Source organism: Oryzias latipes (genome assembly GCF_053564925.1).
Source record: "Oryzias latipes strain Hd-rR chromosome 1 unlocalized genomic scaffold, Olatipes_Hd-rR_3.1 chr1_Y".
Taxonomy (NCBI): Eukaryota; Metazoa; Chordata; class Actinopteri; order Beloniformes; family Adrianichthyidae; genus Oryzias; species Oryzias latipes.
Window position 1 is genome coordinate 7,226,567 of NW_027616335.1, and position 12,030 is coordinate 7,238,596.

Below are 12,030 nucleotides of genomic sequence, written 5' to 3' on the forward strand. Positions count from 1 at the left end.
ACAAATTCTTCTACTGGTGGCAAAAAATATGATTACCAGATCTTGGCTTAAAACCTCACCCCCGACTCTTGAACAGTGGCTGGAGGCTTTGAGGAAAGTTTATTTGATGGAAAAAATAACAGCTAAACTTCATTTGAGGTCAGAGATGTTTTATGACTTATGGACTCCTGTGACTGAACACTTTGGTTGGCCAGATGGATAAATTTTAGCATAGGGTGTTTTTGCAATGGGACAGTATTGTTTACCTTTATGGGCAGCTTTTCCACTCATAATCAGTGTACAGTGTAATATTTCTTTGTCAATTATTGTTTCATTATTTATTTACTTTTATGGTAATATTTTCTGAGTCCTGGGAAACTGTTTTTGAAAGACTCCTGTTGATACCTTCATTTTTGCTGAGATGCCACTTGTTCTTCGTTCATTTCATTATGCTGTAAAAGACAATAATTGATCTGCATACTTGAATAAAGTGTGTTCAAAAAAAAAAAGAAAAGGAAAAAATTGTTTTGTTTCGTTTTTATTCAAATCCTGCCATAATTAAAAATAAAGAAAACCTGTTACAAATTCTTTTTTATAGTTAGGAATGTTTTTCAAAGATGTTTAATCAGAATAGAATAAGTTAGCAAAAAATTATGTCCAAAAATACATTTTCAAGAAAGCTTTCAATTGCAAACATCAAAAGATATTAGTAGGTTAAAGAGCTGGAAATTCTGGATCAGTTGATCCAGGGATGTACCGCACTGTCATATTTAAATAGCAACGCTATTTTCCACCTCCCTTGGGTTCAGATATGTGTACGGCACCTCCAGTTTTTTATTTCTGGCTATAATGTTGTTGCTCAGCTCCTCCAGCTGTGCTTGAAAGATCTTTATGAACTTCCTGGGAGTCTCCTCAGTGAAGTGCTCCTCAGGGTACACGCCAAGGGGAACCTGAAAAAATCAAAAACAGAATTATTTACCACAGTCTCGTTTCCTGGAATTTATTTAGAAATTTTGCCCACTTACAAAATCACTTGACTGTTGGCTAAGAAGCCACAAGGTGGCCATGCCCTGAACCGTTACGTTGATGTCTGGCAGAGTTTCCAGCATGGTGGCTTCATTTGCTTCCCCTTTCTTGGTTGGTGGAGGCCGTTTCAAAGAGATGGGAGTGTTTGGCATCCAGCTACCGTAGTCATACTGCAGCAAAAAAATATGTTTAATGTAGGGCTGGGTATCACCAACAATGTCAAGAATTGATTCCATTCACCATAGCCTGGATCGACTCGATTCAGCATTTTTTTAGTTTTTCAACCCACTTGATTCAAATCTGTTTGATTCTATTTAGAATTTACAAGTTTTAGACCCCAAATGGCTACTTTTCAAAATGTGTTTTCTTAAAAGAGTTTGTCAAATTCAAGCCTGTGAATATATAAAGCTATTTACTTAGCAATGGTATGTTTATGTCGAACAAACGTTAGCAGTAACCGTCCTATGGGAAATTCCATTGTACATTAGCATCAAGCTAGCAGATTTTGGCTTTTGCTGCTGTTATGCGTTAGGTCACTGAAAAAGGAAAGGCAAAAAAGATCAATTGCTACTTTTGATTTATTCAGCTTTGATTGATTCAAATCAATTAATCAATTTTATCAACCCAGCCATAATAAAATATGCAGGTTCATATAAAAAAAATCATCATTATAGAATTATCCTTGGTTGTTCTTTACTCTAATACGGATTTTTCCACATCAAATTTGTAGTATGGGAAACATTTATTCATGCAAACTGTAGCTATCCAAAGTTGTTTTTCTCATTTACAAGGACTCACCTGTCCACTGTTGACTGCAGCATGCTGAGCGGAGCCTGTGGCTATCACCATGGTAACAAATTTGACCAGCTCCAACACGGTTGTGAAACTTTGCGGAATTCCTGAAAGGGATATGAACAGATGTTTAAGTGATTCTGTGGACAGCCACCCTTAGGACTAACATCTTAACCTGAAAGTAATTATGATACTTCTCCAGCATCTTGTTGTTTTGTGTTTCTATGCCCCCTACTTCTTTTAACATCGTCTAACTTATTCAGCCCCCTTTTTCCTTTTTGGCCTTACGCTCCATCTCTAACATCCACCTCTCTCCTTCTCTCTTCTTTTATTTCCGTCTTATTCAACATGAAATGTATACAAACATACTAATATAAATAAAGTTAAGCATCAAACACAATAGGAGTTTATACAAATATGCACCTTGTGTTTCTGAAGATTTATAACCCCCTATTGTAACAGTAAAATCTGGCAAACACAAGACGCCTTCAGCTCTTATCTGTTTGCTCTGCTGCTAGACAGGACAAGTAAAAGACAAAAAAACAGATATAGTTTAATAGGTCCACAAAATTAGTATTGTTTGTGAAAGTGCACTGTGAATGGTAGTAGTGTATTCTTTATTGATATAGCACTTCACTTTCATTAAGGCCCAAAGTGTTTGTACAGTCACAAGTTCCATTCACACACTGATGGTAGCTGAAATGCAAAGAACTAACCAGACGACCAGGAGAAATGTGGGCTTCATTGTCTTGTAGGCATGCAACAATTAACTTTCAACACAATGTCACAGTTTTGTTTCAGTTCAATATAACGATTGTGTATATATAACAAAACAAAAATAAAAATTTGGATAAACATGTTTTTTTTTAAATTTCCTTATAAGCTAGTAAGAAAAAAGAAAACCCTTTCATTTGGCTTATACTAGGCCCGGTGTAGTATAATAAAACAAAAAATAATAAATACTTCTTATACTTACCAAAAAGTTGTACACTTGATGTTTATTCTATTAAGTTTACTTTAGTAAATCTATAGGTATAACAAGTATACCACAGACCCTGTATGTGTAGTATAGGAAGTAAATTGGAACATTTTAAGGTAAACTGTGTAAAAAGTAAACTTCAATTATACTCCCTACACTTTTATTATAGACTGTATATTATACCTGCAGTACACTTAAATAGACTACTTATGCTAAGGGTATACATTTGTTAGACACTTTCAATGTAAACATAATGGTTGGTGTACAGGAGGGATGCTACAAGTCACTTCCCCACAACTCAGTTCAATGGTGTAACAAACAGTTCAGTTTCACACCAAGAATTGCGGCATCCCTAGTGTCTTGCCCTTTACACGGGTAGGCAAAATGGGAACTGAACCTGCGACCTTACGATTACAGGTCAATCACCAAACCACTGCGGTACAACCGCCCAATGTGAGTGTAGATGTTGAAATTTCCATGAACGCTTACCGGTGCTTGCTTGTGAAAGGAATCCATGTTTGAAAATGTCTGAAATCCACTTCTGTATTTCGGTATCTTGCTGGACTTCCTCGTCGTTTTTGTAGTAGTACTCAATGACTCCCTTCACAAACCTTTGAAGGATAAAGAAAGAAATTATTTAAAATGCAAATATTGAATATGGAGACACTATTGTATCCCTGTCTAAGGGCACATCAGTTTTATCAAGTAGTTCAGAATTGGATAGACTGTAAAGAACTGTGGCTATAAAGAAATCAGTTACTGGACCAAGGTTAGCTGAAATATCAAACCAAGTTTTATTAATGATAATTATTACAATCAATATCAGTCCAGAACATTTCCATAGGACAAGATTTATCTAAAGCAAAAGGTGACGGCGGAGAAGAAAACTCCCTCCAAACATGATCAACCATCTTCTGTGAGACCAGTACCTGTAGATGATATACCAAAGCCTCAGCCCATCATCCCTGTAGAAGTAGTTTGGTACATCCTGCATTCCCCGCTCAGCAATATCATCAGTTATACAGAGGGAGCTGTACGTCACTGCAGACAGGGAGCGCCGCAGGATGGTTAGCATGCCCTCTCCACCAGAGGCAGAAAACTGAAAACAAGTCAAATCACAAATTTTAGACAAATACACTCCACAGTATAGGACAGGATAAAGGAAACAATCATGCTTTTTTATGTTCAGTGTTTTTGTACCTGAGTGAAAGATCCATTCTTAGATATCAATAAGTTTCGAGCTAAGAAGTTGATCTGCAGAGTGTATCGAGTGTGGGGTATGAGGAGCTGAGGAGGAAGAAACCTTAGTTATCATCTCAAAATGTAATCGTTTTATATCGTCTTTCCAACCACACAACATACAACCATGTAGTTCTGAGTCTTCACCTTGTACAGAGGATGCACCATCGGAACGTTGCGCAGCAGAGACACAGCATAAACCTCAGCCAGCAGGTGAGTACGAAGCAGGTGAGTGTTAAGCTGGTGCTCACTGAAATCTCCACTTCTCACAAAAATCTTTGCCAGCAGCCAATCGTACTCAGAATCTGTGGGTAAGAAGATCGGGTTGTCCTCTGCAGGTGTCTGCTTCAGCTGCAGGAGAAGGAAAGAATTTGTTAGACATTATAGTTTTCTAACGCTGTAATGCATTTGCTTCTGTTACCAAAAGAGCAGAAATTATGCCTTTAAAATGGAAATCTAAAATATTTCTTTGCTTCTCTGCATTTGAGTGGATCTCACCTGGATGGCGATTGGCATCAACTTCTTGTCTGCAGTTTTTTGAAGCAGCACAAGTGGAGCCATCAAGTACTGCTTCTTGCCATTGATTGTGTTGGTTTTCACTCCATCCAAATGCTTGTAGTCACACAGGAAAATGTTTCCCTTCTGTTTGAAGTATACATGAAAACAAGGAGAGGATTTGCTGTTAAGGCTTAAAATAAAATAAAAAAAGTACATTTTACAGAGAAAAGTGCAGTAATCACAACTCAAACTTTGTATTCATTTTTTTTATCAATTACCAAACCTCAAAGTTAGTTTAAAAGAAACAAATGTACAAAAAAAAAGAAACACATAAAACTCACATGTTAGCAACAACTTCAGTTACCACTTTGTGATCCATAGAAAGTCTCTAAAGTCCACTTTTTGCAAGAAAATGAAAAGCAAAGACCTGTATTTCTGCATCCAAGCTCATCTGACCACTAGGAAACAGCATGGAGTCGGTGACAGGGAAGTTTCTAGGCAGCTCTGTGCAGCGTCGGATCAAGATGGGATTGACTCCATTGAGATACTGTATCCCAAAGAAGGAATCTTCCTTCCAGTGTTTCTGGACATAATCTGTGACACAAGAAAACAGCATCTGACGCATCAGACTACCAACATTGTTTCTTAACCCTTTTTCTTGTCTATTTTTTAACAACTGACAATCATAAAACTGAAAATGATGTCCTTTTTTAGCTATAAGTTAAATCTAACACTATTATTGTTTCCCCTACCAAACCAATCAATTTTTACTATAGTATAAAGTATCAGCCATGCAGAAGTCTAATTTCAAACCAGTTATATAAGAAAAGCATCACTCATTCAGGAAGATACACAAACTCTATCAAAGATAAATTTGTTTAAAAAATGCAACAATTGAAGTGAAGCTCTTGTGTTTCCCCACATGAAGATCAAACTATACACAAGCACAGGTGGAGTGTTACGACTCAGGCCATGGTTCTGCCTTATCTTGGATTGTAATTTGAGTCTCTATTTTGTTTTATCTTTTCTATAGAAGGTTTTCAATAACATCTGATGACGCTGTGAGATGATGAAAATGGTGTTCAGGATCCTCTGTTATTTTTCTAAGAAGTTTATCAAACAAACAATACAACTGAGAAAAAAAGCACTTTCTCTGTTGCTGGAACTCCATTTTAAAAATTGGTTCTAGTTCTCATCCTGTTGCAGTTTACAATGATCGCAACCCTTTGGTTTGTGGAATAAGATGCAAAACTCTAACCAGAGACTCACGAGATGATCATTGTTGGTTCAGGACTTTAATCTTTAAATAAATTAGACATAAAAAGAGAGCTGAAAGTTTGATAGCTGATGCTCTTTTCACAGCAACTCAATCTAAATGATTGCTTTAAGAAGTTAACTCTTAGGTAGGGGGGAATTACAGATTTCTTTTTGTACTTTTGGATAGTGTTTTCCATAGAATGTTTGACTGATTTTTATAACTGCATGAAAAAAGCATAAAATTAGACTTATCTGTAAAGATGTGTTTTTCTTAAACCATTGGTAGATCCTTTGCTATTGTAAATGAGGATAAAACAGAATCACTCAGTTAAAATTCTCCAGATTTTGATAAAAAGGCATAAAACGTCTGAACAGAAAATCCTTAGGAATGCAGCAAGGTTGAATTTTAATTACTTTTTACTGTTTGTTCAGAATAATTAGAGATTTTTAAAGTATTATTTCCTTGAACTTATATTGATATCTAGTGTTTTCTCTTTGGAAGCCCTCGGTAAAAGTCATTCACATCCGTGTAACTCTGAGTGTTTCAGCCCCTTCATCTGACCGTTGAAGATGTATGACCTGCATTGATTAATGGTATCATACCTGCTATGTCTGTTTGTTTGCAGCAAAACACCTGATCAATGTCATGGATGTTAGTCCACCCCTTCTTGCAGTCATCGAGGCCCTTCAGTTTCAGCTCTAACAACCTGAACCAAAAGACAAACACTTAGAAGTTTTGACTTTGTTATTCCTCATAGCTAACGATGAATGAAAATAAAAGAAAATTAATATATTACCCTGATGCTGCGGTAAATTTGAACTCTGTAGATTTGGTGAAGGAGAACTGGACCTCACATGGCAGGGAATCAAGGTCATCTGCCTTGATGCAGTGAGGTAAGCCTTCCGTGTACACATGCCAGCTGAAAAACGGTTCAAGTTTAGGTTTTGAAACATAGAGTAGGAAACCAAACGGTGAGAGGATGAAATCCTCTCATTCATTTGGTTCCTTGTTTGCTTAACACAAGACTTTATTCAAACATAAAAGACACGTCTTTGTTGTCTTCTAACATCCAGGACAATGAAACAGTGAAAGCGCTCACCGATAAGCCTCCTCTCGCTCTTTCAGCTCCTGCTCCCGACTGTACCTGCCCAGATGATGCTTGTCATCTAAGACCCTCAGAGCTGCAAGAAGGGATAAATGTTGAGATTTGACACCACAGATAAGCAGAGGGAGGAGACAAAGTTCCCCTTATCTTATTGTGTACAGAGTAGTAGGTGGTATACATGAACAGTGTCCACAAACCTGTAGCTTCCCTGAAGCGGTGCACGCTTTTGTCACTGATCCAGCGGTGGACGGGAAAGGTAAACGTGTCTCCATTAGGGGATTTCACCTCCACCTTGGCGAGGAACCAGGAGTCTTCTAGGAAACCCAGAAAGGCCTTTTTGTCCACCTCTACCAGAACCAGTTGTCCAAGAGAGGTGGGAGCAGAAACAGTGAAGGAGGACACCTAGAAAGAAGAACAGAGGGGGTGTAACCGCTACAAAGCCATGGCAATTTCCCAGAATTTTTTCCAATTAAAACGATCAAAGCAGCAACAAATCAGGCTAGACATTTCCCCCCCTTTTGTTAATTTTGAAAAAAAAAAAAAAAAAGCTGTACATTACTAAAAAAACAGACTGATCTTGCAGACTTACAGCTCCACTCATGAAGGCTTTGGCCCCTTTGAGGCCTATGAGCCACTTGCGTTCACTCTCTCCTTGAGTGCCGACCAGCTTTATGAAGACGTGGTTTAAAGTCCCAGCAGCGACTCTGTTGTCCGTATATAAAGTGACTTTATAATCCGCCATCTTTATTTCCAGAAGCAGAGGAAATCTTGAAATAAAGAGTTAGAGATAAGCATAAACAGATAAACAAATTCAGTAAATAAACAACTAAAAACAATAGAATTATTGTTGCAACAAAAAGACTAACAAAATGTATTTAGCAGTTACTTCAACTGATCGTTTCCTGCTAGTCTGCCTGAAAGAATCACAACCAACATAAATAAATATAAAAAACCTCTTTCTTACTTCTGTGATTGAGAAGTTACAGAGAGTAAATGTTGCACTGATGCAACTTGTCCCTGTAAAATACTCTTTATATGCACAGGTTGGTGGGAGTGTCTTAGGTGTGACAAGAAAAAGCAGTGATGTTTAAATGTGTTTCTCAAGAAGACCTTTTTACTATTTTACCCTGGAGGCCCCTCTCAGGTCGAACAGGAGCGTTTGGTTTTTCAGGTTTTTATGAGGCTATTTGCATGTTTTACCATCAAGAACAAAAAGGTGACACCTTTTTAAACCACTTTGTATTGAAAACACAGCAGGAAGGATGCTAGGCCACATTTTTGAAAGATTCTTTAGTGATTTGGGGGTTATTGTTCCCAAATAAAATAAAAAACTTAATGTTGTGAGCAGATAAATGCTGGGAAGTGATTTTGCCTTCAATCAAACCCAGAGAAGTTGGCAACTTGAAAACAAAAAAAATACATAAAACAATTTTTGTTTAAACGTGTAAATGTTTGTAGTGGAGTAAACCATAACAGGAAGGATAACTGTTATTTCATCTCCTTTAGTAATCAAACTTCCTCCAAATGAGAAATCACATCTTTACGCAACATAGCATTCTCAGAGTCTGGTGAAAGATTGTTTGGATAACACAACTGCATGAGTCAGTTATGACAGTTGAATTGTGGGAAGATGCCCATTTGAAAGAAAAGAATAACATGAAAGGGAAAACCAGGAAACAGTGGATGTGGAATAAGACTGCATTCTATTTATATTTTGAGGAAAAAAATACTTTTCCATAAAGAAATTCTAAAGTGGAATGAATTAGTGCAAATACAGAAACTTTATTTTAGGTCAATTCTGTCCATTTTTTTGACAAAATAGGAGTTTTTACCAGGTATTATTTTTTTTACATGCCACATATGTTGCTCTAACGTACAGCACAGTTTAAGATTTCTCAATGGGGTCATTAATCATTATTTATCTGCAGGTGTTGTGTAATGTCATTGCACATTTCGTGAGCTTTTAGTTTGGGGCAATAAGAAAGTTTCACCTGGACTGTTTCCAATTTAAAACTAATCCCATCTATCCGTCTATTTACCAAACCTGTGCAATCCCTTCTGGGGTTATGGCGATGCTACCTTTGTTGGGCAAAGGTGGGGTACACCCTGGACCCAGTCCATCACAGGGCCACACAGAGACATCTAGGGACAATTTTTTAGTCACCAACTGATCTAAGATGCATGTTTTCAGAATGGGGACTGGGAAGTCAGAGTGCCTGTAGAAAACCTAAACGTGCACAAAGAGAACATTCAAGTCCACACAGAAAAGACCCAGCTGGTATTTAAATCAGTTCCTTCTTGCTGCCAGCTGATATTGCAGCCGTGCAGCCGATCTAAAATGAATGTTACAAAAAAAAAGAAGTTTTAAATTATCTATTTACATTCGGGAAAATGTAGACCAATTAATAAATAAAAACAATTTTGAAATTGGAAACTGATTATACATCTTACCTTGAAATACTGTTCTCAAAGTGTTCCAAGCACGATAGTTCGCACGGGGCTTTTATTTGGAGACACACATTTCTGTAAAAAAGGGCCGTTTGAAAAAACAACATTTAAACTGTAGCTAGATTCCAGTTAGGATAACACAAACAAATTTCAGAAATTCCTCAAATTTTGGGAATAATGAAAAATTAAAAAGATGAAAAACAGAAGAAGAACTGTAATTTCTTCATCTGTGTGGCGTTTTTAGTCTTCATCCACTGCTGGATTGTTTTTGTAGTCAGTCTAGAAGAAATAATCAAACAGAAACAAGAACGTTTTCTAAAGTTGAAAGTTTTTACTGCATGTGTTATTAAGCAAAAATGATATTTTCAGCTTTTTGTGAAACCTACCTGCTTCTAATACAATAGTTTGTTTTTGGGGTCATGTGGGTCATTGCTATAGTTCTAGCCTTTGTCTCTTCCCGTGTGCAAATTTGAGGGGCAGCATGGAAAACAAAGGGATCTTATACTGTCTTTAACAGTGTGATAAAGACAACTTTAAGCCTTGTAATACACGAAGAGGTAGGGAGCCGGTTTAGCTCCTGCTGGTTTGCGGCGCCTTCCGTCCGTGAAACCAGGGTTTGAATCTGGGCTGCTCCCTGTTCCCTTCTCTACTTCTATACTGGTCCCAAGCCCGGATGCTTTGAGAGGGTTGCGTCAGGAAGAGCATCCGGCGTAAAACATTGCCAAGTTTACCATGCAACTCGTGCGCTGTGGCAATCCCTAATGGGAAAAGCCGAAAGTGAAAGAAGAATAAATGAAGAGGTAGTTTCCAGGAGGGGCTAATAAAAATAAATACATAAAAATTATGTTGACATTTATTCAGGGGAAAAAGACCCCATTGACCCCCACTCTACCAATTCTTTCATTTATGCATGAGAGAAACAAAGTTTGCTTTTAGTTCTTTTTCTGTGTCCATTTGAAAGCCAAAGCTTCTTAGCCACATTATACGGATGAATAAATAAATTTTTTGATTGCATTATATTCTTTTATTATGGGGAAAGGTATTTTAAGACAAATCAGGCTTTAAAAGAAAGTTCAACATTCTTGAAAAAAAAGAACACATTTTTGACCTTCTGACATCACAAGTTAGGAGTTATTGAGATTATTGTTATGAGGTCCATTAGCAGCATTTCTCCATTTTAATGTCATGATTCCTAATTTTTTTATTACTCCGATTGTGCTCTTTTACTGAGTTCTCAATTCCAAATTATTACCATAACTGTTTTGCCATTTATTTTTGGTTTGGCATGTTGTCATGTCCAGGCAGCTTCAATATACTGTTTACTGGGAACTTTGTGATGTGCGCCAGACTCACTCAACTAAGTTGACCGTGGAACTTTCACTTTTGCAACATTTAATAAAATGACTGTTTCATTTCAACCGAGTGTGATTCTTGACAACTAAACATCTTCAACAATTCTAATACAGTCTACAAAAAAGGTCAAAAGATCTAAAAGATAAAAAATAAAAGTAAAGGTGATTTCTAAGATGAGATCTGACCAAGAGATATATTTCATTTCATGACTGTCAGGGGTTTAAGGACACAAAGGACTATTTTTTTTTAAATATGTGAGTCAGATTTACTGTATGAATGCAACAATGTTGCGTTATGTGCACCAAAGGGTTTTATTGTGATGAAATCTTGGAAACATGATTGCGAAATTTCTAGATTGGAAGGAAGCAGATTCACATAAAACAACTTTGATTTAAAAAAGAGATCACAATTTGACTTATGAGTAAGTCATGAAAAAAAGTTTACAAACCATTCATAATTTTTAGCAATTCAGACGTTTATGTGGACTAATTTATATTTGATCTTTAAGAAACCTTTTTAGATTACTTTGAATTTCCTTCTGTTTTTATATATATATATATATATATGTAATTATTTCAATGTTTAGGTAACTCAATCTTTTACATAAATAATTTAATACTTACTTATAAATCTGATAAAGGCTTCTGCCTAACAGGACTTCCTTTTCCAAGGTGCAAGTCAGTGTGTTGATAAATGCTTTTTTAGAATTAATACCCTGTTTCATTGTCAGTCTTGTCCTTAAATGGAAAGTAAATGATTGAACTAAGATCTAAACACTTTTTCAGGTAACAAGACAACTATCTGATACTTTTTATTAATATTGGAATTATTATTTTTATAAATGTAAAGAAGGAGGGGCTTGTAATGGAGGCATGGCCAATTAATACTTGGCATCCACATGTGTGGACATCATTTGGGTTGTATTACCACAGTGGGAAATCCTACCTAACAGGGGTCCTGTGAAAGCATGTGTAGAGGATTAAGTCAAATATTAACTTGAGTTTTAAAAAGGTTAAGGCGGGGATGAAGTTTCAAATATACATATAAGTGTACGCTCAGTGGCAGGGTTGAAACAGCAGAGCAGACCCACCAAGGCTGAAAACTGAACAGTACTGGAAAAAACATATGGGAGAAAGAGACAGCAAATAACAGCAATGCCCAGTGGCTGGTCTCTCTGAAAAGGGAAAACATAGCAACCTCCCTGAACAGAATCCAGCAACCATCACAGTGGCAGACATTCAAGAAAGAGTCTCAAGTATGAAGAACTGGACAGCACCGGGCACTGACATGGTACATGGCTACTGGCTAAAGAAACTCACCGCGAACGCCTGGCAGCACAAATGAACCAGCTGC

At 36.9% G+C, this 12,030-nt stretch overlaps 1 protein-coding gene across 1 annotated transcript; it reads right to left on the reverse strand.

The window, feature by feature from the left end:
* Positions 1-501: 501 nt before the first annotated feature.
* Positions 502-7,910, reverse strand: LOC144990433 (polyunsaturated fatty acid lipoxygenase ALOX15B-like). Its single transcript, XM_078943667.1, has 15 exons — positions 7,841-7,910; positions 7,466-7,643; positions 7,074-7,278; positions 6,871-6,952; positions 6,568-6,690; positions 6,374-6,477; positions 4,941-5,107; positions 4,514-4,657; positions 4,163-4,366; positions 3,977-4,063; positions 3,706-3,875; positions 3,266-3,387; positions 1,804-1,904; positions 1,005-1,175; positions 502-929 (listed from the first exon to the last, which is right to left on the reverse strand). The coding sequence occupies exons 2-15, from the start codon at positions 7,616-7,618 to the stop codon at positions 750-752; spliced, it is 2,013 nt and encodes a 670-aa protein (XP_078799793.1). The 5' UTR covers positions 7,619-7,643; positions 7,841-7,910; the 3' UTR covers positions 502-749.
* Between the last annotated feature and the right edge of the window lie 4,120 nt (positions 7,911-12,030).

Bases quoted from the DNA above. Each gene is read 5' to 3' on its own strand.
- LOC144990433 (XM_078943667.1), bottom strand. From the start codon at position 7,618: ATGGCGGATTATAAAGTCACTTTATATACGGACAACAGAGTCGCTGCT. The intron at 6,691-6,870 runs GTGAGCGCTTTC...ACCGTTTTTCAG, and splicing joins GAGCGAGAGGAGGCTTATCG to CTGGCATGTGTACACGGAAG. The intron at 4,064-4,162 runs GTGAAGACTCAG...CTTCCTCCTCAG, and splicing joins TGGTGCATCCTCTGTACAAG to CTCCTCATACCCCACACTCG.